General features: G+C 47.6%; 1 protein-coding gene across 5 annotated transcripts in view; it reads left to right on the top strand.

The window, feature by feature from the left end:
* GAB2 (GRB2 associated binding protein 2) overlaps positions 1-25,803 on the top strand; it is a 93,513-nt gene extending 67,710 nt beyond the window's left edge. Inside the window, exons 3-10 of one of the 5 annotated variants that reach the window (XR_009485319.1) lie at positions 8,205-8,445; positions 11,194-11,792; positions 12,831-12,925; positions 13,631-13,913; positions 14,910-15,000; positions 16,316-16,418; positions 17,291-17,384; positions 18,975-19,113. Coding sequence is in view for 4 of the 5 variants with exons in the window: in XM_059838442.1 (XP_059694425.1) it covers positions 8,205-8,445; positions 11,194-11,792; positions 12,831-12,925; positions 13,631-13,913; positions 14,910-15,000; positions 16,316-16,418; positions 17,259-17,384; positions 18,975-19,118 (1,682 nt within the window). In the remaining variant the exon portion in view is untranslated. Of the gene's footprint in view, positions 1-8,204; positions 8,446-11,193; positions 11,793-12,830; positions 12,926-13,630; positions 13,914-14,909; positions 15,001-16,315; positions 16,419-17,258; positions 17,385-18,974 lie in introns of all 5 variants that reach the window. The other 4 variants (XM_059838445.1, XM_059838444.1, XM_059838443.1 and 1 more) reach the window with 4 other exon arrangements.
* The last annotated feature ends 1,499 nt before the right edge of the window (positions 25,804-27,302 follow it).

Genomic DNA, 27,302 nt, shown 5'->3' with positions numbered 1-27,302 from the left:
TATTATTTGATTATGGCGATGTGTAGGGAATAAATTCCAAGTCCTTTTGCCATCATTGCATCTTAAAAGAAGAGGAAGAGAAAAAACCTCTGGGCTTTAACTGATACTGAAGACCTTTACTGCATGTGAACTCCTGATTTCTGAATGCATAAAGCTTTGGGGGTCACAGGCATTTTTAACCTCGTGCAATGTGAATAGCTTGCTGGAAAGGACCTTTTCTTTCTCTGCTTCCACTGAGCACTGTTAATAGACAGTCTAATGGGCAGGACTCGGGTTTTTAATGATGGAGAGAAAAATCCAGGATGGCTTTTTGAGCTGTCTGCATTTTTCCTGGAGTGCTGGTGTTGCAGAACACATCAAGAGAGTGGCTGGGCAAGATGCAATCCTCCCATTGCTTATACAGATTTTTGCTTCTTGCATTTTGCCCTCTAATATCTTAAGAATGGCATTACCTTCAGGAATTCTTCAGATGATCCCAGTGTGCGGGCAGGGTATGGCCATGCCCCTAAATAAAAAAAAAAAAAAAGAACAAGAAAGCAAACAAACGAAAAAAAAACACATGGAAAACTGTTGCAGCTAGGCTTGTTTTGAGAGAAAATGCTGCAGAGATGAAAAAGGGAGGCTTACTTCCAGCAACGAAAAAAACCCAGCAAGTTTCATTTTCCACCCTGATGAGCATGTTTTCTGGAGCTGGACTGATTCTTGCTTGTGTTGACTTCTGGGCTGCTTTGTGGCTGCTTCAGGGACACAATGTTGTGTCCATGAGGGGTAATGACTTCTTCTGTCTCCTCTCTGGATTTTTGCAGGGCTGGGCATGACGGGCTCACCTGAAGCTGTGTGAGAAATGTGGAGCTCTAGTGCAGCCACCTGTCCTCATCTTCACCCTTTACCCCTGCACTGCAGCTCCCACCTCCCTTTCCTTTTAACTCATCAGCTAAAACACCACCCACAGAGCAAAAATAACATTAATCTTATATAGAGGAGAGAAAAACAGAGTCAAACTCCTGCAGTTAGGTCGTATGCATGAGTGCAAATGCACCCATGAGGAAGGGGGCTCTGAGAGGAGAAATTTGAGGGTGCTCTTTTTTTCCCCAAGCCTTGCCTTGCTGAGCAATGGTAGAGCAGACCCATAACAGTGTTGCTGTTTTATTGACTCCCCAACAAACTGGGAGGTGTAATGTTTCTTCCCCCAAGGTATGGTGAGATCGAAATAAATTATTTCGGTAAAGAGCCGGGAATGGCAGTTCTTCTGTAATACAAAGTGCAAATATTTGGGCCTCTCGTGCTCTGCCTTGAATAGAAATGGTCCTAAATCATGCATAAGTAAAATGGGTTCACATTTTCTCCTAGTGAAAGTTTTTCTCTGCTCTCCTGGAACATTAAAGACTCCACTCCCACTGTCTATAAAAAGGGCTATAAAATTTAAAGCGGGCTGTTAAGAAGCCCTGCCAGGGATTAGACCAGGATTCATTCTTTCTCCTCCATCCCTGCTAAGTGAGGCGTGCACTCATATTTGCTCAGGCAAGGAGAGGTTCCCACATACTGCTTGCAGTGGATGATAAGAGGATGAGGAAAAATTTGTTCAGGACCTAAAAGTAAGTTTTTCCTGGGCTAGTGGAAGTCAGTGGTTCATCAGCTTCTGGACATTTGATGACGTGTTGGACTGCAGTGCTTGGGTGAGACTGCTCTAGTGTGATTTCCAAGGGAAAACTGGGTTAGGAGGTGCCAAAATCATTAGTCATCATCATCATAAATAGTAATAACTAATTATAATAACCAATAATAATATCCAGTGCAATCCTCCCAAACAGGATGCCAGAGCTTCATGTCACAGAGTAAGAGAGCTGGTTTGATCCTGGGCCATCATGAGCCTGCCTCTGGGGGGAAAAAAATGTTTTTCTCATATAAATGTGTCACTTCTTTCTATAGCTCTTAATTTTCAACAGCTTGAACCCTGTCCTGCAGCACTGGCCTCCACAGACTGCTTGTACCTCCAGACAGACTTGATAAGGATGCCCCTGGCATCTGCCAGAATCACATGTGCCACCCACAGACAGAAAGCAGCTAATTCTACACATCCCCATTGCCTTGGGTTTGCCACCTTATATACTTAGCCTGACAAATAAGCAAAAATACCCACCTTGAGAGGACTTTGTGTTTTTTACAGTTACACCACATCATCTTTGCCCTTTTCCTCTGTTCCAGCCTTTTCTTTATGCCATTTAATCAGATGGGTTTGGCATCCCCTCAGCAGATTGGTTTTGTAATATCAGAAATGATGATCCATGAAGCAGAGCAAGACGAGGTTAGTTCCATGCAGCAAACAAGGCTCAGCCCAGCCTGTGCTGCCACCCTGGGACTGTCCTTCCTCCCTAGCTGTGGGTCACTGTCCCACTCCAGGACTCTCAGGTGAGGGTGTCCCACATGGGATGCTCAAGGGCACACATAAGCCACGTTTGTGAGCATCCACCTCCATCTGCTTTTATCTCAAAGCACTGAGGCCCTTATAACAAAAATAAATAGGTGCACACCAGGCATCCCAGTCTGGCCAAGTGTTAGACTTCCAAGTATTGATATGAGTGCTGAGCTCCACCATCAAATGGCAGATTTGCTCTTCAGGTGGTAGCTGCCATGTCCAGGACATGTTGATATGGAACAGAGATGGTTGCTGTCACCAGCAGGTATTTCCCAGGGCAGGGATGGGATCTGGGGCACAGCCTCATCTTGCAGAAGCAAACCTATGTTCTCCAGGGAGAAGCATTGCATTGTTTCTGTTTCCGTCTCTCTCCCTTCTGCCCCTTCATCTTTCAAAGAATTGATTACTGTTAAAATAAGTGAGCTATATAAGGCTTTGAGGTCAGGTTCCTTTCCTTCTCTTCTCTCTCTCACTCTGTGATATTTTCCCCTGTTTCCCATGCTTCTTCAAAGCAAATGCTCTCTTACTTTGCCAATATTTTTCAGTTGTTTCATACAAATGCAAGCACAGCACTGATACTAATGAAGAAAGGCAGTTTATTTATTGTCATCTTTTCTCACTGTCTCTCCCATAACTTTTTATTGGGTAATTCTCCCTATCCTGTGTCAAATGCTTAAATAATTGGGAGATTTCACTGTTCTCTATAGAGAAAACCTAAGGAAACTAGCATAGGCTAAGTATCAATTAGAAGAGTGAAATTGTGTAACTGAAACCATGCTCTCAGCCCTCTGTGCAGCAGGTCCTTGTCTGTAAAGGGGGGATGCTTCTCCTTTCCCTTGGCCAGTCTGTCCTGACCAGTTTCCCAAAGCAAGTGGAAATGACCATCAGAAACTGGAAAGGAAAAGCTCAAAAGCCCTATGTCACTGTTATCTTTCTGCTCTACAGCTCTACAGGGATTAAGCTGTGCCCTATCCTCACTTTTAGGAAGCTCAACTGCCCCTGCTTGGCACCCAAAATTCAGGCAGTGAAAAGAATTGGGGTGCCTGTGTCCATGCACACAGCTCTCCATTTTGAAGGAGAGGGGAAATTATCCAGATCAGATGCTGTGTCCTGCCAACCTGTTGGAGAAAACCTTTAGTGATCTGCCAGTTCATCCTCAGATTGACAACAGTTTTTCCAAATGCCATCCAGCTTGGAGGCAATAGGGGAAGCTCAGGAAATAAACCTTCCTCGGGTGCCAGGCTCATCCTCATGGCATCCCAGGGCCTCTTGGCAGCACTGTGGTGTGTTGACTCATCCACTGGACATGTTGTTTGTTCTCTTCCTGCCAGGAGAAGCATGTGGATAGCTTGTTTTGGTAGGGTTGTTTATCTTGTTTTAATTATTTCTTGGTATTTGTGCATGAGGAGAGAGCTGGCAACAAAAGTGGGGGTGCAGGGAGATTCCCATGATGAAAGTTCCCCCTCTTTTCTCTAATAAATGATGGAACAGCTCCAAAGGGTGAGGAAGACGATGGTGCATGAGCATGATCTGCTCTGTGCCATCCTGGGGATTATTTGTAGTAGATTTCTGCTATTCCCTTGATAAAGAAAGTCTCATTTGCCACAAGTTTTAACTGGCACAAAGTCAGCGGTGTGGTCCGAGGCACTTCGTGGCCAGAGCAGGTCTGAGGAGCTCTTATCTGTGGAGCTCTTGGACCAGTCCTTGCCAGTTTGGTGTTGGGGATCATGGGAATTTTGTGCCACTCAGGGATGCCATGCAAGCCTGGCACCTTTGCTGCAATCAACAGGAGCACAGGGATTTATCCACAGCATCATGCGAAGATACAGGGAGTTGCAGTCCCAGCCTCTGCCTTCAGGCAGGGAAAGATGACGTTGTGGCTCTGGTGGAAAAGGACATTCAGAGCAGCAGTTTCCAAAGGAGGCTGAGTTATTATTTTGTTCAGATAAGCCCAGGAACACTGTGTGAAGCTGTGTGCACATAGCAGTAGTCGAGTGCTCTGAGCAAGGGAATTCAGAACTGTCAACAAGGAGGGAATTACCGCTTTGGGGGATTGAAAACATTCATAAAAAATTCCTGGCTCCCAGCCTAGTCCATCCCATTGCTGGCTGTGCTCACAGTTGTGGATTTTTGCTTTGAGGATGGATTTCCAAGGTTTTTTCCTCACTTTGCTGTAACACATGGACAAAAAGGTATATCTTAACCTGGACTAGTGTGTTCCAAGCCTTCAGCCAAAGGCCACTGACTTCATGGGGAATTGCAGGGCTGTGCTGGTTTGTCCCCACAGAGCTGCTGGCTTCTTGCAGGGACCAGTGCAACAGCTGCAGAGCTGCAGCCTGAGCCCAGCAAGATGTACTTGTGTAAATCATGCTGCTGACATTGGGTTTTAACTTGTGGGCGTCCAACACTGCCTTTTCCAGACCGTGAGAGTCCAATTCCCCAAACTCGGAGGAGAACTGGCCAGGAGACATGGGGTTAAGATGACACTTCCCACATGGCCCCACTACATAACTTTAACTCTGTCCCCCCTGGGAATGGCAGTAGGAACTGCACAGGATCTTATCCCTCCTTGGCTGTACTTGATACATTCCCTCAACATAAACTCAAGATATCAACATCAAGCCAAAGGATTAGAGCGTAACATCTATGCTGTTAAATGATGGAGGGGCCTGGGTTTATCCATGGCCCCAGGGTGGATGGCCATGAGGGATTGAGAATCATCATTCTTTTTGGCTTGTGGAGAGCTCGAGTTGAGTATCTTTGGTCATGATGCGGGTGGGACCACTGCCTGGAGGCATCCAGATGGGATCCCATGGAGATTATTCTCTAAGAGCACTGCAGGGATGTGGGAAAGGAGTGTTTGTCCTCATTTCTTGGCAGCTGGGTGCTGCAGCATGGCAAGTTGAAGTGGCTTTGGGATCTCTGTCTCGTATTCATCCTCTGTGCCTTACCCTCATGGGGATCTGTCTGCATTTAACGTGATATGGTGTTCTGATTTTTCCCTTGGCGTGTGCTACTCTTCAAATACTATTTTTCTGCCATGATTTCCTTTCTTGCCCCTTTCCTGCCCTCCAGCAGGACCCGCTGTCAGCGTGTGACCTGGACACATGAGCTGTCCTTTATTCTGGTGCCAAAAAACCTCACAACATAAAAAATCCAGACCAATCTTGGCAGTCTCCTTCAACAGGATTTATCTTCCCAGCTCTTGCAATACCCTCCCAGCCCTGCAAAGCAATCCATCTCTCACCTACTATTATGGAGTTCATCTCACAGACCTAATGGAGTACGTGAGTCCTGAATTGGCTCCCACTAATGCTCTCAGTGGCCGGGTCGCTGTGGGAAGCAAGCTGGGAATTCATTTTGAAAATCGATGAGGATGCCAATAGAGCGGCTTTCCCCAGGGAAGTGACATGCTTTTACCAGGCATTGCCTCCTGCCCCCCTTCATCCCCCATTTTCATTTATGTGGTTGGAGTAACCATGGAGTAATTAATCCTCATTTCAATGAGTGCATCTTTTGCACTGTGTTCTGCGGTTTCCCCAAATCAGACTGATTTTTGGGGAAAGATTAAGGTCTCCTGGCAGTGCAGAATGCCAGGGCTCCCTGAAGTGTTACCCTTGGAAGTTGCTGTGCCCCGGGGTGTTGCTGGGACTGTCTCCTCTGTGCAGCTCCATCTCTCCCCTCAGGCTGAGTTGGCACAAATAAATCAGTGTTATTTCTAACTCCTGGGTGTATTTTGCCTTGCCATGATATTTTGATGCAATGGCAAGTGCAGAGCCTGCAGGGATAGTGAGAGAGGACAGCTCAGAGCTGTTGGAGGGACCTCAACGCCGTGCAGTTCACAGTTGTCCCCAGAGGTGACCTTCCTGCTGGGAGGGGAGCACAACACCAACCTGTCATCCTCACCATGCCCAAAGAGTCTTGGCTAAAGCACAGTGCCATGGGCAATTCTTGGTGCTGATTTGGGAGGTGGCAAGATGGGGCTCCTGAGGGGCACTTTGGGTGCAGCACCCCTGTTTTTGATGGCAGTGTGGGTTTGGGATCTCTCATCCTGGTTGATCTCAAAGCACTCGCTTTGGAATTTGCATAGCTCTCAAGACTCCTTTTCCAATGGGGATCATTCTGCACTGCTATGGGATAAATATTTAATAAGAATGAGGGTCAAGACACTGTTTTGTCCGGGGACACTGAGATGGCCATTTACTCCCATGAAGAGCCCCAGGGGATCTTTAATGCCCATGCAAAAAAGACAAGAATCAGAGTTTTAAGCTGTCATCCCCCACCATTAATGTCAATGTTAAATATTGATCCTTTCTGTGTTTAGCACAAACCAAACAACACAGTCAAGCCAGGCTCTTTGGCTTTTATTAATGTGCTTTTTGTGCACTGGGTGAAGTTTGCAGTAACACCAGGGAAAAAATGTAGCAGCTGTGAATGAGCAGCAGACAGATAGATTTTGTATCTTGACATGATTCAGAAGTTGGTGAAAAATCGCCCTGTGTGGAGCTTCTCCTTGTCTGAGCCACTACAGCCACTTTGTAGAGAACTAATTTCCCTGTAGCATGAAGGAGTCATGTGCAAAATTTCTGGTAGGGTCTGGAATTTGAGGGGAGGAATGGAAAAAAAAGAGGTTGGTAATCTATAAAAAGTTGCTCATCCTTGTGTTGGAGCAGGGGTGCCTGAAGTCAAATTTGAAGAGCTGGCGACCATCATGTCAGGGAAACCTGAGATCAATCCCACAATTAGTGGTGGCTAGAAAATGTATGGATTTCCCCTTTTTGTTGGGGTTTGGGTTTTTTCTGTGTTTTGTATCAGCACCAAATAAATGTAAATCACATTTACTATATGAAGTGTGACTTCTGCGAGCCACAGTGAGTGGTTTTCACATGTCAGGAGTGCATGAATGGTCTTCTGTGTGGTCTTCTGCAACCAGAGATGGATCAGCATTTCCAAAATATTCTTCAGCTTGTGGGTTTCCTGGGTGTTTTGGTTTTGCTTTGGCTTTTTTTGTTTTGTTTTTGTTTGGGTTTTTTTATTTTATGGGGATTTACAGCTTGGCTGCAAAAATTCATCTGTGGTTTGAATTAATGAAGCACACTTATTAGAGGGCTGGAGTAGCTGGGTGATTATTCCTGACCTCTGGGATATTCTTCATTGAAATTAATTTAATATTTTAAAATCTGTTTCTCCTTGAGTAGGGGGAGCAGACACTAAGAGTCACATCTTAGGTCTGCATCCCTTTAAATTCACAGAAAACAGCAGCAACTCTCTTGAGATCACAAAATCAATACAGAATTAGGAAACATGAGAATATTTTTCATCTTTGCTGTCATTATGTCCATCTAGATTCCCACCCTATTCCTCAGTTAACCCTAGTGTAAAGGGATAGCAGTGATGCCCTAACACAGAGGGATGGAGGTGACTTAAATCACATCTCACTGCAGTGTGAAAGCTCCTCTCTTTTCAATCAGGTTTTAACAACCCACTGAGCTCCCCACGAAATAGACTGACATCCTGCAGGCATCCCAGCAAGCCACTAAGCATGTGACAAAGTCTTATAAAACTAGGAAATGTGGGTTATGATAAAATATAATAAATATTTATTTCCATTCATGGTACCTGTAGTTGCACGTGCTCTGAGTAGAGAAGCTGAGAGGATCCCTTGGAGCCATTAGCCAACCACACTGACCTCCATAATGCCAGAGCGTTTACGTAAGGAAAACCCTGGGAGCAGGGGATGTGGGGTAGCTGCATCTGACACTCACAGGTGTGTTTCTTCCCTGCACAGATGCCCTGAGGAGCATTGCCTCCATGAACCACGGCCCGCGCTCCTCCCCGGCAGAGCTCAGCAGTGCCAGCCACCACCTGCTGCGAGAGCGCAAGTCCTCAGCGCCCTCCCACTCCAGCCAGCCCACCCTGTTCACCTTCGACTCACCTGCCAGCCACCTCCAGAGCACCCTGTCTGCCAGTGCCCCCCAGGACTACCTTTTCCTGCACCAGTGTATGAGCAGAAAGTCAGAAAATGCGAGGTATTGTGGCGCACCCACTCGGGGACAGCTGAGGGGAGGGCTGGGTGTGAGTGGCTCACCCCACCTCCATCCTTGGAGGTTTGCAAAACGCATCTGGGCAAAGTCCTGAATGATGGTCTCATTTCAGCGTGGTTGGGAGGAGGTCAGAGTGGTGACCTCACAAACTCCCAGCTTTCCTGGCATTTCAGGTGGTGTTAAAAACTGACTGAAAGGCCAGACCCAGAGGGTGGTGGTCAGCGGTATCACCGGCCGGGGGCTATGTGCACATCACAAACGGGACGGGACTGCTGAGGAACATGCCTTGAGCTGTTTTATTTTCCAGCATCAGTCTCATTACATGGTTATGACAATGGGAAGATGCCATCAGCTCACATTGACCCCTAGCAGTACCCCAGGGGTCAATCCTGGGTCCAGTTCAAAGGGGCATGAAATTGCTGAGGGGCCTGGAGCATCCTTCTTAAATGGAAAGGCTGAGAGAGCTGGAGCTGTTCAGCTGGCCTATGAAAAGTTTCTGGGCTATCTCCCCAGCAGGGACGGTGCAAAGGGGATAGAGCCAGGCTCTTGTCAGCGATGCCCAGTGCCAGGGACCTGAGGCCATGGGCACAAACTTAAACACAGGAGAGCCCATCTGAACATTGTGAGTGTGACTGACCACTAGCAGAGGTAGCCCAGAGAAGTTTAGGAGTCCACATCCTTGAAGATATTCAGAAGCTGTCTGGGCACAGTCCTGCCACAGCCCTAGGTTGCCCTGCTTGAGGAAGGGTTTAGACCAGATGACTTCTACAGGTCCCTTCCAACCTTAACCACTTTGTGATCCTGCAGGCAGGGCCATAATTCCGGCCCTTAACCAGAAAAAGGACAAACAAAGGGATGGGCAGGGTTTGCGGCACCCTGCCGTTCACCCCTTGTGGCAGCTGCTGGTGCACGGTGTGGGATTTCTGCGCCAGCGACAATCCCCGCCTCCAGACCCAGCCGGTTGCCTTAAATAGCGAGGAGTTTTTTTGACGTGAAGAGTTTTGGCTCGCGGGAGCGGGCGAGGAGGGAGGGAGGGAGAGACAGTCGGAGCCCAGCTGGCGTGGAGTGAGTACAGGGCTCAGGCTGCAGCCTCCACTGGGCTTCCCTGCTGCAGCTGACTTTCCCTAGTCAGAAAACAACAATGGAAAAAGGCTCAGAAAAATTAACGTCAAATAGAGTTAATGGAACAGTGTTTAAAAAAAATGGTGCTCTCACACTCCAGCTGTGAGGATACCTAAAAGCCACCCTCTGAGAACCTGAACGGGGCTGGGATCTGGAGGAGAAGGGAGCAAGCACGGATGCTTTGGTGAGCAGAAACAAACTGGCCAGTGGTAACTTCTGCAGCTGGGCCAGAAATAATGCTCTGATCAATGCCCAGAGCAGCAGGTCAGGCTGCAGGACTGCTGGGAATCCCTCCCCTTTCTGCTCTGGAGCTCTTACTTTACTCATCCATAAAATGAGGGTAATAGTAGCTAATTGGCAGGCAATGCAGAATAATTAACCCATGAGATGTTTCAAGTCGTCGACCAAAAATACCCTGACAAATGCAAACCACTTCTGGGTGGGCTGAGGTCCAAAGGTGGCAGGGATTCATTTGTCTTATCAGAGCATCACTTTTTCCCCTAAATAAGCCCTATTTCTGAGCGCCATCTCGTGCTGGCTCCGTGAAACAGAGTCCCTGTTGTCCCTGCAGAGCATCATCCACACCAGAGCAGTGTAAACCAGCATCTCCCACCTTTTCCAAAGGACTGACACTTTCCCAGTGATTTTCCACAACTGGAAACTCTCCCCATAACCATTTCACTTTTTCTCACCACAGTGATTGATACAGCGCAGAACTTTCTTCTGTGGGGGGTGTTTACATGGGGCTGGCTGAGCCCTTTCTGACTGGGAGAGTGTGATCCCCAAAAGCCTGATCCATGTGAGAGATTAAGCAGGGATAAAACAGGAGGTGATACCTTGAGGGGGATGAGCAGAGGAGCAGTGGCTAACCAGCAGCTGTTAGAGGCCTGAGATCTCTGTGCTTGGCCCCTGTTCTGACGAGTCCCCAGGCATGACCGCGTGTAAATCGAGGAATCATTACCAAGGCATGGATCTAGTGACCACACTGCCCTGCTCACCCTGGACAACTCCAGGGCTTTTATAAATCTGAAATTAGCCTTGAGGTTCATTCCTCCCCCTGTGCGCATCAGGGCTGCAAACCGCAGATCCCAGCTGGGGGCTTCTATTACATCCCCAATGCTTGTCCTGCAAGAGGGCAGGATGATGACATGGCTGCAGACCTTGAAATAATCCCCATCAGGAATTTTTTCAGGCCTTCACACATTTTCAAGGCAGAGGTGAGATGAAATCTCCCTCCTGAACTGCGGATGAGTGGTCGAGGCGTGGTGGCAATGCTGGCAGATTGGCGCTTTGCAGCTGTGCCCTGGGATGTTGTCTTCTGGTGTGAAAGTTGCCCTTTTGGAGCAATTTATGGCAGGATAAAAGGCTAATTCTTGCCTATGGCCCTGTCATGGAGCTAGGTGCATGTACCTCTTGCCTATGACAGAGGCATTTTGAGGGTGTTTCAGGATTAAGTGGCTTGTGGGCATGTTTGGAGGGGTCTGAGGTGTTCTCATTGCTCTGGGGCTGGGCAGTGCAGGTCAGTAAGGTGACAGACAGAGGGAGCAGAGCTCTCTGCACCCAGAACCGGCTCTCCCCCCATTCCAGCCCCTTTCTCCTCTCCCTCTGCAGGAGTGCCAGCTTCTCCCAAGCCACCAGGTCTGCCTTCTTCATGCGGAGCGACACGGCGGTGCAGAAGCTCTCGCAGGGCAACGGGCACTGCATGAACGGCGTTGGTGGGCAGCTCCACGGCTTTTACAGCCTGCCAAAACCCAGCAGGCACAACTCGGAGTTCAGGGACAGTGCCTACGACCTCCCGCGCTCCTTTGGCTCCTACACCCACCCCAAGTCAAGCCTCACCAGCTCCGAAACTGATAATGAGGAGGTCTACACCTACAAGACTCCCAACAACACCCTATGCAAGGAGTTTGGGGAGCTCTCCACGGACTCCTATGACATCCCTGCCACCCCACTCTCCATCTACCAGATCCCCAGGACATTTACACTGGACAAGAACCACAATGCTCTGGCTGTGGCCGCCAGCGACTCACCCGCTGCACCACCCCCACGGCCCCCGAAGCCTGGCCAGACAGAGCCACGGTGGGGCAGCCCACCCCAGCGGCCCCAGCCTGGTGAAAATTTAGGTCTCACCCCCATGGCAGCCACCATTCCCCGGAGAAACACTCTGCCAGCAGTGGAGAACAGCAGACTGCACCGAGGTGAATTTGGAGGTGGGGACCTGGGGGTGGCTTTGTGCTTTCCAGCAGCTGTGGGCGGATCAGTCCCACTAGGTTGTGGTAGGGCTGGGGTGCATGTGGCATCAGCCAGAACACGGAGAAACTCTGCTCAGCCAGGATCTGGCCCTGTTTTTTGTATTCAGCAGGCATGGAGAGGCATCCGCAAAGTTCTACCCACCAGAGCTGCTCAGCTGGCTCTTGGTTGTGTTGTACCTTAAACCAAAACCCCAAATCTGCTTGCTTATGCAGCCCTTTGTCAGATTTTTGTGATTTCGTCCATTTTTTAGCTCACCTTTACTTCAACTCGTAACCGGGTTTATCAGAACATACTTCAGCTTGGAAGTATGCCTTGGTTTAGCTCACAAAGGTGGGTGAGCAAAACCTTGGTTTTTGCATGTCTCCAAAACCCAACATCCCCAAAAGCCACGATTGCCATTGGCCATGGGTGGGCTGTAGGTGTACATGCACTTTCCAAATCTCGTGCCTAGGATGAGATAGTTGCAAAGTAACTTAGAAAAGGTGGCTGGAGAGAAAATGCACTGTAAATTATACACACAGCTCTCTGAAATGCCTCTCCCATCTCCCCCTACCTAAATGCCCACACTTAGGCTGAGATCAGATTCATGCTCAGCAGTAAACAGACTGGTCTAAGAGCTTTGCACCCATCCTCCCCTTACTGGAGGCTGCCAGCCTTTACATTTACTGAGCAAGCTCTAACAGAGCTTCCTCCTTAACCCAGTTTTATCACCATGATCTGCCTTATCTGACACCTTTACCCCTGGGATTTTGCAGCACTTCAGCAGAACAGGGTTAGGTCTGCACAGCACGTGCAGTTGTGCTGGTGCATCAGAGAGATTCTAATTGGGAAGGAGCATAGCAGAGAGCCTGTGACAAGCTAAAGACCACATCTTCTCACCAGCATCTCAATCAACAAGAATAGATACTGCCCTACCAGTGCCTGGATATTGTTTTCAGGGACTCCTTTTTGTTATCAGTTGTGGTGGGACACATGAATTTGTGGTTGTGTTGCAGCTTCTTCTTGTGAGACGTACGAGTACCCCCAGCACGGGGGCGGCAGCGCTGTGCAGTCAGTCGAGTCCATGAACGATGGCTACCACTCCTACCTGGTGAGTTGGCCTTGGTGTGGCCACCACACCACAGGCACCGCTTGCACCTTACAGATTCAGGGACAGGTTGCTCCCAGTTGGCCCTCACAGCCAGTACTACAGAGCTAAGTCAAGAAAGGGTCTGTTAATGGTTTCTGTTCAAACCATGGTGGTCTGCAAAGAACAGATGGAGTGGCAACCCACCTAACCATGGCATGCAGAGCTTTGCTTCCACACAGGGGATCTGCCTGCAGCTTTGGCCCAAAAAAACTACCCAAGAGTTTGCCTTCTTCCTGAAAGTCTGGGATGCTAAATTTTGACATGTAGCCAGAACAGCCTCTTTTGTGCACTTTCTAATATTTCCTGAGCTGGAAATGACATTAAAGCAACCTTTCATATTCCATTCTAGTCACGGACACAGCCTAGGGAAGAAAGACTTTCCAGGTTAAGCATGCTTCTCCAGCTCACTCTGATCATGAGAAGATGCTCAGGTCTGGGTGATAAAGACCTTTCTGAAAACTCAGGATGTTGCAGTGTCTTGGAAACAAAGGAAGTAGAACCTCTCAGTGCAAACTGATGTCCAAGGAGGGGACAGATCATTCCTTCCCTTTGTGCTTAGATTTTGGAGTGAGTCTCCCCTCAGACGTTGTTGGTTATGATGAAATGAAGGGTTTGTAGTGGATGGGGTTGGGCAGTGCCTGATGCTCACAGCACGTCCTCCCCCAGCAGGCCAAGGCTGTGGTGGCCCGCTCCCACAGCACCGACTCCGAGGACAACTACGTCCCCATGAACCCTGGTTCCTCGCCCCTAATCCACGCCGAGAAAGCCAACGACAATGCCCAAAGTCTCTACATCCCCATGAGCCCTGGGCCGCATCACTTTGACCTGGTGGGCTTGTCCTCGGCCACCCTTCCCGTGCACAAAGGAGGAGCCGTGGCTCAGTGCCACCGACGGCTGAGTGAAATCCAACCCCCGCCAGTCAACCGCAACCTCAAACCCGACCGGAAAGGTAAGAACCTTTGGTTGTGCACAAATCTTCCCAGGAATCCTTCTGTTCTCTTAATACTTCAGACTACATCTGTGAAGTTGTGTCCAGTCCTAGGTGGGGTGCACTTTACTACTGCCAGTACAGTCAGACCTTCAGATGTCCCCCATCCCCTTCCTCTTTCAGAAGCTCTGTAGTGCAAATGTAGCTTTCATGGTGCTTGAACAGTCCATCTCAAACCCTTCCAGGCCTTTAGAGGAGATGCATGTCACAGGCAGGATTTCAGCCCCTTGGCCTGCACCCTTCCCTGTGCTCCACCCCAAAATCTTAATGTTGTATTCAGATGACACAAGTTTTTCCTGCAGTTTCCTATTGGCTGTTTCCAGGCAGTTCTTCCTTCAGGGCTCTGCTGACATTCTCCAAATGTCTCCCTAATCCATTGTCTGGCAGGTGGCCAAGGAGATCCTGAGGAGGAGGGCTCCCATCTCTAGGTGTCAACACCTAACCCCATGAACACTCCATGCAAGCGCTGGGGTGGGAGCATAGAATTCTTCCACCTAATGAACCATCCACAATGAGAAGAGCTTTCACACTACCCTGCAGATGTCCTTTCCCATTCCCTATGGGAAAACACTCCACCCAGGGGCAGTTCAGGCCTGGCAGAGCCTGATCTTGTTCCCATCTAGTGCATTAGTTACCACAGATACCTAATGAGTGGTTTTGGGGTTTGGGCATTTTTAGCAGATCTCTATCCCCTAGAAGATACATTCCCCTTTTGGGACTACCCATCCACTTTGGAGCTGTGGACCAGAGGGAGAAATTCACTGTTTTCTCCCAGTTCTGGCATAAATGAGCACAGGGGTTTTGGTTCGGGGTATTTGTCATCAACAGGGAGGGCTGGGGAGCTGACTAGTAGAATGGGAAGTAATCAGCCATCTGTTGGGGACACTTCCATGCCAGTCATGGATGCTGAATTGTAGGAACATGCTGCCTCTGAATAAAGGCTTTTCCCCCCCCCAGCAAAGCCATCACCGCTGGACCTGAGGAACAACACTGTCATTGATGAGCTTCCCTTCAAATCGCCAGTCACAAAATCCTGGTCCAGGCCAACGTGAGTAATGGCTGGGGGATGAATTCTTGCTTTGCTTCAACAGCAGCTCTCTGGTCTCATTCTTACTGACGTCCACAAGTAGCCATGCTGTCACCTCTGCCATGGATTAAACATTCCCCACATCAGAGCTGGTGGCAGGAAGATAAATTCATTTAGGTTGGGATTTCACATGAAAGCCCAGCATGTGGCTAACAAGCTAATTAAGATCCCTTGAAGACATTTCCTGTTTCTGGGATCTGACAGCTACTGGAGAGCTGTGGCTCTGACCTGGGACCTGTGGTCCGCCACGATTCATGATTCAGCTGAGCCAGACTAACTCAGCCACGCTGTGTGGGGGGCATGATTTCACATCCAAGCTATTCCCCCCAAAACCCCACTGTCATCTCAAAGTACAGGGTGACTCGCAGGGTCTGACCAAGCTGTATTTTGATTGCCTTGAAAGCAAAGCTTAGCCTGAAGGAAGTCTGCAAAATTAAACCAAAGCACTTCAGAGCTATGTCTGCCAGCCAAAAATAACAGGATTCGCACAATTCCAGCTCTGCTACTAATTCATGGTCTGATGTTGACCAGTAAAAGGCAGAAGCAAAGCTTGGCTGCTATGACTCCTCTAATAAATCGGATTGTGTGGAGACTGACCGCAGGGCATGAACGCTGTGTGCCGAAATCACTGCGCTGGGAAGCAGCGAGCAGGGTTTGATTGACAAGAGGTCTGACCCTGGAGAAGCTAATGGATTTTTCCCCTATCAGCTAATCATATGACCCCGCTTTACTGAAAGGCAACAAATAGCTTTTTGAGACACGTGCTTTAATGCCAGAAGCTGATTTCATTATTTTGTTCGGTATAATTAGATTTGGCCTATTGAAAGAAAGACAATTCCTCAGAGGATTTGTTTTCCGGCAAAAAATTTGGATAGGGCCTGTACAGTAAACAAAGCCTGTTGCTGTGGTGAGGCTGGAGGTGAGAGGCTTCACCAAGGCTGCCCCTCCATCCTTCACAATTAAATGTTTCCTGTGAGATGAAGGAGTTAGCGGAATCTGATTTGTGTGGATGAGAGCAGGAGAGTTATGGGCACATAGAAAGCAAGGTGTTACTAAAAAATTCTAGAAAGAAAAAATTGAGGAGACCAAACCCAAGGATTTCCGACCCATGGAAAGGACAGGCTGGAGAACCTCAGTGCCACCAGCTCTTCCTCATGCCTAGACTGGATCACAGTGGTGGTTGCAGGCCTCAGGAGCTGCCCTCTCCCATCCCTGCTTGTCAAAGGACAAGCAGGACGTGCAGCCATCCGTAACACCTCACCCCTTGTCCTTGCAGGCAGTCCTTCAACGCCGGCTCTCTGCAGTACTGTCGCCCTGTCTCCTCCCAGAGCATCACCAGCACTGACTCGGGAGAGAGCGAGGAGAACTACGTGGCCATGGTAAGGGCCCCACAGCTAAGACAGATGGCTCTGGCAGGTCATACAATCTCCCCAGCTCTGCAGATGCATTCCTCGCTCATGACATGGAATGCTCAGATAGCACAGTGTGGAGTACATCCTTATGTGCATCCCTCAATGCACAAAACAGGGTGTTTCCTTCTGAAGGCAACGTCTCATTGGAGTTTTAAATGTGTATGAGAGCAGAAACATGTATCACCCACTTTGCCAGGAATTAAGAGGGGTTTAAAAATTTATATGGACTGTCAGAGTGTATTTTCCTAATTAAGGTTGATTTTTTTCCCCCTAATAGCTGCTGACATCATGTTTCTGTGGGAGCAGGGGCTATCAGAGCAGAAGCAGGGAGTGGCACTGCTTACAGGGAGGGGATTTTGTCTGTTTTGGTGAAGCTACTGACTTGAAGCATATTTTTGAGGCTATGTAACTAGTGGGGTAGAGGAAATCTGTGCTCTGTGCAGTGTGGTTGTGATTAGCAAAGATCCCAGAGCTGGCCTGGCCTTGCTGAGGTGTGGTTCTAGGGACATGCTAAAGCCCACGTCTGCTGTCAGGCATGTGAAGAAAATCAACACAAAGGCAGCAGAGCTGCTCTGATGCATGAAATCAAGAGCATGAGCTTGAAATATTTGTTAGCACAATATACAACATTTATAGTGTCCCAGCAGTTCTTGCTCATCCTTGTCCCAGAGGCAGGTGAGCAAATACCCAGGCTCTTTTAAAGGTGCCTCCAACGTGTTTCATTTCTGGATTTGTGTTAATTTCCTTTTTTCTTTCTTCCTTCCCACTTTAATCCTCATTATCTCTCCTGTCTCTTCCCTGCATTAGCAAAACCCCATTTCTGCTTCTCCTGTTCCTAGTGGTACCAACAGCCCAGCGCCTAAAAAGAGTTCGGGGAGTGTGGATTATCTGGCCCTGGACTTCCAGCCAAGCTCACCAGGGCCACACAGGAAGGTATGGGGGATTTTATAAACTTCTGACTAAAAGCGATGCATTTTTAAGGTGTTCTATGCACATTGGCAACAGCATGGTCCAAAGCCTGGACTGTGGTCTCAGGAATCTCTGATGCTCAAAGGGCTGGAGCACCTCTACTATGGAGGCAGGCTAGGACAGGTGGGATTGTTCAATCTGAAGGAGAAAAGGCTCCAAGGAGACCTTAAACCATTTTCCAGTGCCTCAAGGGGCTACAAGAGAGGTGGAGAGGGAGTTTTGACAAGGGCATACAGTGACACTACAAGAGGTAATGCCTTCAAACTGTCAGAGGGCAGGTTTAGATTAGATATTAGAAAGAAATTTTTTACTGTGAGGGTAGTGAGGCACTTGAACAGACTGCCCAAAGAAGCTTTGGTTGCCACATCCCTGGAAGTCTTCAAGGCCAGGTTGGATGGGGCTTAGAGCAACCTGGTCTAGTGGAAGGTGTTTCTGCCCATGGCATGGTTGAAATGAGATGATCTTTAAGGTCCCTTCCAACCCAAACCATTCTGTGACCCACTGCTATATTTACTCTAGGTCAAACACTCTCTTGCATGTCTGCAGCTTTGCTGGCAGTGTAAAGCAGAAGCATGGATGTGCAGGGTTCAGGGATGCTGATGAGACCACAAATTCAGCTGGAGACTATATATTGAAAAGCCGTCAGGAGGTACCCCAAGAAGGATAAGAATTGGTTTTTTCCTCCTTTAAAACAACAGCTCCTCCTAGACCAGACTTGGATTTTACACCCGAAAGGTGAAGGATTAGGGTTGTATAAACCTTTGTGGCAACCATTTGTGAGTTGGCCTCACTTTCTCAAACACTGCCTTGTTTCCTAGGCAAAGCATCCCCCTGGTTAGGTCCTTTTATTATTTGACAGTTGTCCCTTGATGGTTTCTTCCTGCCCAGCAATATTTCTTCAAATACCACCCATTTAAATTATATCCCGTTCTGGAAAAGTGATTTTAGACCACTAAAAAGCATGATATGGCTCCAGTTACAAGCAGATGGAGGTCCTCTGAAATGCTTATAAAGTCAGAAAAAACTTCAGAACTCCAGAAATTAGGGTAAAAAGTATCTCCTTTTTCTCTTGGGAGACCCTGCAAACATATCTATTGTTTTGGGGAGAAAAATGAGCTCGTGCCATAGGTGGGCAGAGTCAGCACAACTAAAAGGTATAGAGCTGGTATTTTTATCTGTGTCTCCAAGAGTTCTGGAGATTACAGGAAAATGAGCAAGATGAAAGGCTGAACTCAAAAAATCAGCAGTTAGAGAACACCATTACAAACAAACATTCATGTCCCAAAGTTTGTGAGAAGGTAGAGACCCACATGCTGTTTGTACCCTCCCACTGCACTGCAGTCTCATGACAGCAAGAGGCAGAGCAGATTGAAATCCTTCATCCAAGTGTCTTTGGGAGGTTAAAGGGAAGGAGATGAGCTGTGAAGACTTCGAGAAAGTAGGAATGGTTCTGGTGGGCTTGTGGCACCCGCTGTGCTGCTGCAGAAAGGAGCGAGAGGGAAGAGCAGGGAGCTGATGAGTGACCAGACGGTGCCCTGTTTCTCCTCCCCACAGCCCTCCACCTCGTCAGTCGCCTCAGATGAGAAGGTTGATTACGTGCAAGTGGACAAGGAGAAGACACAGGCGCTGCAGAGCACCATGCAGGAGTGGACCGATGTGCGGCAGTCCTCGGAGCCTGCCAAGAGCATGAAGCAGTAGTGCCTGCGGCAGGCAGCGAAACAGGCCAATGTCCTCTTGGTTTTCCCCAGCTGTGGCCTCGCTGGGCTGCCAGACCCACTTGGGCTGGATTTCTAAGACTTGTCTGTGGAGGGGAGGGGGTGTCATTGGTTTCTTTTTTTTCTCTTAAAACAAAACTTAATTTCAGGGGAAGACTTGGCGGATACTGTTTGCCAGTGATAAAGGCCAACTATGTTTGGTGGCTAGGTTTGTGCTTTAGCTGCTGGATGCACTATCCAGGAACTTTGACTTAGCAATACCAGGTTTCACCCTACACATCTTTTCCTTACAGCTATTAAAGCCACCTTGTGTGTTCTAACACTGCATCATCTCTCCCCGTCTTCTTCCATATCGTACCCTAAACCACGCCACGCAGTTTTGCAGCATCTCCCATTGGATATCATTGCCCAGCTCTGATTATCCACTCCTTAGGGTTGTCCTCTTCTCTGCCTCCTCCCAGTCCCAAAACTGAGCAAGGACGATTGCTTTTGAAATCACTTTTGTTGTCCTGTTTCTTGTAAATAATATGTTCAAAACCTCTGCTCTTGGCTGGACAGCCCCCAAGGTTTTGGTTGGGGTTGTTAGCCTTCAGGACCTTGACACACCATCCCCACCATCCCATTGAGCTGACGTAGGAGCCCAGGACTTGCCCCATCCTACACACACATACATGCCAGCACATGCTCTCATGAGTTTGTTGGGGTGTCTTCTGTTCATATTCTCCATTAACTCTCAAAGTGAACGGGCTGGAGGGATTGGTTTTGGAAGGGGCTGGAGGGATTGGCTTTGGAAGGTAGAATTTAAGCACTGACCCACTGCCTGTCTGAAACCAATTCCTGTGAATCTGACCCTAAAAACCAAAATTTGCCTTTTGTGGCACCAAAAGAAGCCCATAGAGTAAGAGTACTACGTCGTGGCCATTGTGAGAAGCTCTGTGTTTGAGTATAAGGGGGCAGGGAGGCTCTGGAGACCCTGTGTATGTGGGCTGGCATAAGGATGAGTGACAAGAAGGGAGTGGAAGGCTGCTGTGAGGACTGGGAGAAGGCAGGTGGTGTACTGCAGAGGTTGGTCCTGGGTGAAGAGGTTTGGTGGAATGTTTCTTGGAAGAAAGGAGAAGAGTAATTGAAATGTTGGTTGATGGTGAGATCATAGGCTTGGGAAGAGGTTGGTCAGGAGAGTCAGGGCAGGGCGTTTCAGTATGAGCTTTAACGTCGCATTGTGGTTGGTTTGTGGAGGGTGCAAAAGGCTGAACTGTTTTCCCCTCATCTTCAGCAATGTTTCTTCAACACAGAAATGGGGCTTGCTGACATCAATGGCCCTAGGTTCTAATTATGGGTGGGAGTCTGCTGTTGTCCCTTGCCAGCATCCTTAACACGTCCAGGCTTTGGGATCGCTCGCCAGGCAGCTGCTGAGCACAGAGAGAAGAGAAGGAGGAGACAGTTTAATGCAGAGATAATAATTCATGATCTCATGAAAACAGGAAGAACTAATGATTGCCATGGAGCAGCCTGATTGCCAGACAGCAAGCGCTGACATGAATAAACAGGCTGACCGCAAACCAAGAGCCAAATGAAGGAGACATTAGAAAGATTAGGTAATAATATTTATTAAAGAGCTGGAGCTATTCTTTCTGCAAGCGGAACCCCTCCCAGCACCGTGGGCTCTGTGTTCCATCAACACCACCAAGTTGTATTGGTTATTAATGCTTAAGCATTAACACATTTGCTTAATCTTGGTCTGAGCTTGGAAAGGGCCAGACGTGACCCACATGGGGATAGGATAGCAGTCCCTTAAGGGCTGTGTGCTGCTGTGTGCTGGTAAAATAAGTCTTGAACTTTCGACACCATTTTGTATTTTCTTCTCATATGCCATGCAAGGGAGGGATGTTAATGGAAAAGCTCTGACAACCCTGTTGAGACATTGAAGTGCTAGACTTTTATAGAAACAACGAAGCAAATACCCTAATGTTTATGCTAATAATAGTAATTACTAGAAGGGAAAAAAACCCAAAGCCCCAAAGGGAAAGATTTAGCACAGTCAGATGCTTTCTAAAGGTCAGGGGGTGTGTTACAGCCTGCAAGGGCCATTGCCTTCTGCTGGATGCTTGCCCACTTGCCTGGTGAGTTGACAAAATGAAGACTAGAACACAGTACTTTGTATTTCCATTGCCCCTTTTATCTCTGCGTTTCAGGGGGGGCTAAACATTGGACCTGATCCAGAGCCCATTGAAGTGTGCATTCACCCATCTGGGATAGAGCTCCTCGTCCCCACCAAAAAGAATGTCACTACTGGGAAGCTGATTTTTTCCTATTTCTTCTTCAAAGCTGTTAGCTTTAGTGGCTTGAGAGAGATCACAGTGGGTTTGAGTGCAAGTTGCTGAGTGGGTGCCCTGTGCTTCTGCACTGGGACTAGGTGCATCCAGTGCCCACTCCCCCGTGTAATCCAAGGAGTCAATTAAGAATGGAAAAGCCTTTTGTGGTACTGGAGAAACTAGACCATTTTCTCCACGTTTCACAAATGTCTTTGTTCATGGGGCAACCACTGGCATGGGATAGCTCTTTTCCCAGGCTCAGACCCTGTGTTTTGATAATTTGCTGTCATAAGCATCCCTAGTAACTGGTCCATTGCGTTTGGCAGACCAAGGACCAGAACGGCCCAAAAGCAGCTACTTAACAACTGCTGGTTGCTGGTCCCTCTCTGCTTTGCAGCAAAGTCTGTGTTTTCACTGAAACAGATGCATTCCTCTGCCTTTTTCTCTGCAAAGCACCAAGCAAACAGCCCCACCAAACTAAGCAGAAGCCCACAGACTCTGTGCCACATAGACATGACTGAATCAACCCCTCCTGAAAGCATGAAGTAATCAATGGCTTCAGTGGAAATAGTCACCCATGACGATTGCCAAGCTGATTACAGCAGTCCCTGGTGATTAATGTTTGTGCAGTATTTAGTCTTAAACCATATTGAAAAGCAGCTGCTTTAATTACACGGACTGCCAAGAACTTTGTCCTGAAGGCATTGAGTTTATCACATCCACTTTATACTTGGATTCTCAAGTATGACAGGCTCCTTTGTTAGAAATAGGTATTTAAGGAAACTGAGAACATTGCGAATTATTCATTTTAATTGAAATTAAACTGGCTTGAGCTTTCACATCAGAGCCTGCTTTACAGCTCTACGGTTTGATTTAGAAAAGGGATGTGCTTGCATGTGTGTGTGCTCATGGAGAAGGGTTGTCCGTGGGACAAGCACCATGACCTCAGTGTTTAGTTTTATGAAGCACCGGGTCCATGGCTCAAAGCTTTCCCCAAGCTTGAAAATGACTAAGCAGGTGGTTTTAAAGGCAAAAGTCTCCCAGAATGTGTATCTCTTGCTGTGAGTATGCAAATGTTGCTCATCATTCCTCTGTCTGGTGAGATGTGTGAGCTGCCTTGGAGCTGATTTGCTCTGAACTGGCATTTGAGTGTTCAGTGGGAAATACATTTCCAGCTCTAAATAGATGCCAGGCTTAGGCTTATTCTCAAGTTGGCAAAAGAGAATAAAGTATGAGCACAGAGTGTGCTAGGGCAAAGCTGGGAGTCTGGCAAATAGGGCCAAATGCAGAATCAGAACCAAAAGATAGAGAAGGCTGTTTGGCTTGTCTGGGAGCTAAGTGGGATGGATTTGAACTCTGGGCCACCAGCCACTGGCAAGGGTGAGATATGAGAGAACATGAGGTTGTGACAAGAGAAGGAAGGGGAGTTTGCCAGTAAGGTTTGGGTCTTGGTCCTCACAATGTGCTCCTTTAGCCTGTGTCTTGGGTAAGATGTGCAGAGATTTGTGGGTTGTGGAATGCTCAGTAGAAGCCATGCACTGGTGGGACAGGAACTTCCACCACTCTTGGGTGCTTCACTCTCAAGAGGGTCATCCTGCCTGACAACGTGATGCCTGTGCTCTGGCATTCAGTAATGCTTGGGCTATTCACCCAGCTCTGAGCTGGGCAGGAGAAACCCTACAAGAAATGTGTGGGGACCAGGACATGCTGGGAGACACCTTGCTGAGGGGCTCCCATGAGCTGTTCATGGGGCAGCAGTGCCGTGGTTTCACAGGGTCATCCCTTGAGGTGCCATCTTCATCCTTGGAGGTTTTCAGGACCAGTCTAGGTCAACCCCATAGCTGACCCTGCTTGGAGCATCTCTTCCATACTGAGACCCTGTGCTGCTGGTGTGGAGACTCCTCCATGTGAGGGAGGGGGCCCAAGGTGTTGCTTGGAGCCCTGTAACATCCAAAACAGGTGCAGGGCCATGAAGCCAAGCGGCAAGGTGCACAGCTCAATCCCTAAGGCCATACTTCCCAGTGAGAAGACCTAATCCACGCTGGGCCATCCCTTGCACCTGGGAAAGGGCTGGCTGGCCCAGAACAAGTCATCTAGGACATGGACAGGTAGTTCTAGCAACTGGGAGACAGCTTGAACCTGTGTATTTGTCAGGCTAGATCCAGACCTCTGAGCAAACCCATGCCAACTCCACACCCTGGCATACCAGGAAGAGTTGGCTTGTTTTGACTATTCAATGATCATGTCTCCTTGGGTGGGGAGCGGGATACAGCCATGTCCAGGTCTTATGGAAGATATTAAAATAGTTCCCAGGTGCTGTCTGAACTTTCTGGCCCAGGAGGCAAGTAAAAGGATGGTTTTCTCAAGTTGTGCTTGCATTGCGTTGGTGTTTTCCCACCTGGTGATGTAAAAGTACCATTCTGTGTAAAAGCTGACACCCACAGTGTGTGTCCCATTGAAGGGATGCTGCCTAGGTGAGATGGATGCAGCAGAGCTGTGATTATGGAGAAGCCTGAGTTCTACAGCACAGGGGAAGAGCAAAGCCTAACTCTGGCACCAGCCAGAGAACACACATGGTCGTCAAAGGGCCGTCAAAAAAATCAGAGGGACCAGTCCAGCATCAAATCACAAGGGCCAATAAGCCAATTTAGGGTTTCTGATGAGTCTGAGTGCCTCTCTTCTCTGCTCAACCTTGCCAGATGTACACAATGATCTTGCAAATGTTAATGAGGCTCTTGCAGGTCAAGATGTGCACTTTTTGATCACGACTCCTCCTTGGTCTGGAGCAGTTCATCCCTCTATCAGCCTATCCTTGGTGTCTCATCATTGTAGTCACAATTTCATCTCCTTGTTCACAAGTCCTAGTGTTGTACTGTCGATCAGGTTGCTGATTTAGTGTCTTCTCTTGAGAAAAGTTGATATGTAGCAAGGTGTCACAATACGGCTGTCCCCTTCCAGCCCACGGCCAGCTGGTCCTGGCACGTGGTGTTCAAGTTTTAACACCAGCCAGTAATATCTGAAACAGAAGCTGGGTTGCATGGCTCCATCTCTTTAGCTAAAAAAGCTTCTCAACAGACTTGCTCCCATCAGCAGGCTCTTAATTTTTGATGCAGCCCACTGCTAACATACAACGGGTTCTGTTGTAGGTCAGTGGGTTGACCATATGGGAGAGGTTTTCCCCCAGACAAGGAGATATGAAACCATCATTTTTATTGTCATTCTCTGGGTGACACCACACTGTATCTTCATGTGGGACGAGAGGGTTCATGTGAACTCTGTATCCTGCTTTTTCTCCGGCTTGTAAAATGAAGGTTTTTAGTACTTATTTCCCCACCTCACAGGTGTGTCATGAGGTGTAATTAATTGACATCTAATAATGCAAAGAGCTGTTTCGAGTCTGCAGGCAATGGCTTGGCAGCATGTGGTGCTACCCTGTTGTCATGCCCAGCATCATATATGGCACCGACACATCCCGCTCTGCAGAACTCATTAAAAACCCCTTCATCCCTAGCTACCAAGGTGAAAAAAGCTTGGCAGGATTTTCTTCTGACTGAGGGGGGTGGGGGAAATGTCATTTGCACAGTTTTCAGCGTTCTGCTGCCCCATTTACCCTGGCAATACCATGGGTTTTTTGAGAGTAGTATGGACATGGTGGTTGAGCCACACTGCAGAGAGGGGAAGGGAGCAGGACCCTGGGCTCCACGGGGAGCCTGTCGATGAATCCCGTAGGGTTAGGACCAAACCTTTAGAGTAGTTATATCCCACTCAGCCCAGCCCTTGGCAAAGTCAACATGACTTTGCCATCATTTTGTGGGACCTTTGGGCATCATTGTGTGGGAACAGACCCAGTCAGATTAGGGTAGTTTTCTCCATTTGTTTCTTAACCTGCTGCGAGGAGGTGTTGGAGCCCTGGCTGTGAAGCTGTTGCATCAGCAGCCGATTCGCAGGGACGTTTTGTGTGTTTCAAAGCCTATGACTGTTCTTAAAGAGGAGTATTTTTAATTTTTTGATTTCCATTTGTAGAAGGAAGGACAAGAGTAATCTGTGGCAAACTGTACAGTATGTGTCTTCTTGTGGTGTCACTGTTTGAATGGTTATCAAGTTTTCAAATCACTGTGGACAGCTAATCACTTAAGTTATTAATTTATTCTTTGGGGGGGTGTTGTTTGGTTGGTTTTTTTTTAAAGTAATTTGAAACAATTATTTATCCTGTAAATCGGTCTTGAGTGAAGCCTAGATAATACTTTTTTTGCTGTTAATAAACATGGTACATGCCTGACGTGAAGGTGATCTCATTTTTAAGTACTGTATATGCAGCAGAAAAGCAACAGGAAAATAAAAGAATGATAATAAAAAGACATCTCTCCTTGGTGATTCCCAGCATGGATTCAGAGCAGGAAAAGAAAGGGGAAACTAATAAGCAGATCAAGTTTGATTATGTAGCACCTTTAAAGCTTTCAAAGCATCTTCTCACTTGCCAAGTGTCTCCTACAGCTTCAAGTGTCCTGTATGGGTAAGGAGGGCCTTTAAGATGTAGCTAGGGTTTTTCCTGATACCAGAACCCAAGCCATGTATTTTTAAGCTGCTAAACTGAATTTCATACCATATATCTGCTCTGCTGCGTGCAGTGTGAGGACAAATGCTTCCCTCCTCACCCATCATCAGCTTAGCACCTGTGAGTCTCAGCTCAGGACACCAAATCACCTAGAGAACCTCAGAAAAAGGACAAATCTTTTTCTCCAAAGTTAAAAGTTTAACCCTCCCTTTAAGACTTTCTTAAAAAAAAAAAGACAACTGGGAAATGAGGAAATAATACCTCCCTAAACACAGCTCGTGTAACAGCTCTTTTAGACAAGAGTAGCATCATCTCACACCTGCAGCACATGTGGAATCCCAAACTAAGAGCTGAGGACTCCCCTGTGGGCTCTCCTTGACCAGAGGTGTGTGACAGACAAAACAAGTCTGTCAATATGGCATACAAAAATGACTGGCATTACTATATAGCATATACTATAATTGGTGTGGCACAGATAGTAATACACCATACTCTTACTATACTAGACTTCTGTAATGCTTTTAATGTGGTCCCTTATAACATTCTCAGCTTTTAACTGAAGAGTTTGATGGATGGATGGACCATTGGATGAATAAAGAATTGGTTGGATGGCCACACTGGAAGAGCTGCAGTCAATGACTCAGTGTCCAAACCAGCAATGAGTAGTGTTCCTCAAAGGTCTGTACTGGGACCAACACTATTTAATATCTTCATCAGACATAGGAGTATTGGCTGACTCCAAAAGGAAGTCCAGTGCTAATAATTAGAGGAAATCAAGAGGGGCTAAACCAGTCAACCTCGTTACACCACTGACACTCTCCAGGCTGCCATCCATGCTGAGAACTGCATGCTGTTTGCCTCTGCTCATCCCAGAAAATCTTGGGGAAAAATACAAGACATACTCAGGAAAGAGCTTAGCTATGATACAGCCTCTCCAACATTTTCCATGTTGGTTTGACTATCTGCCTTCATTACTTAGATTATGATCTCATCAAGTTGAAGACAGTCTCCTGCAAAAGCACCTTACAGCAAACAGAACAGAAAATGCCTTCAGGTGATATTCCAGAGTAAAGAAAGGAGCTAGCATGACAGCAACAGGAAAAACTTTTGGCAACCTCTTTGAACAGGAAATAAATAGAAGCCTAGTAATAAAACCAGGAAACACAGTACATTCTGTGACTCTTCATCTTTGGGTCTTCATTTATTTCTCTCAGCACCTGACTTAAAAACAACAAACACACTCCAACTGCTCATCTACAAGGCTTCACTATTAGTATTGTGATGCTCTTCTGGAGAGCAC

The sequence above is a fragment of the Haemorhous mexicanus genome, chromosome 2 (genome assembly GCF_027477595.1).
Source record: "Haemorhous mexicanus isolate bHaeMex1 chromosome 2, bHaeMex1.pri, whole genome shotgun sequence".
Lineage (NCBI taxonomy): Eukaryota > Metazoa > Chordata > Aves > Passeriformes > Fringillidae > Haemorhous > Haemorhous mexicanus.
The sequence above is the reverse complement of the archived record's forward strand: the minus strand, read 5'-3'. Positions and strand labels throughout refer to the sequence as shown.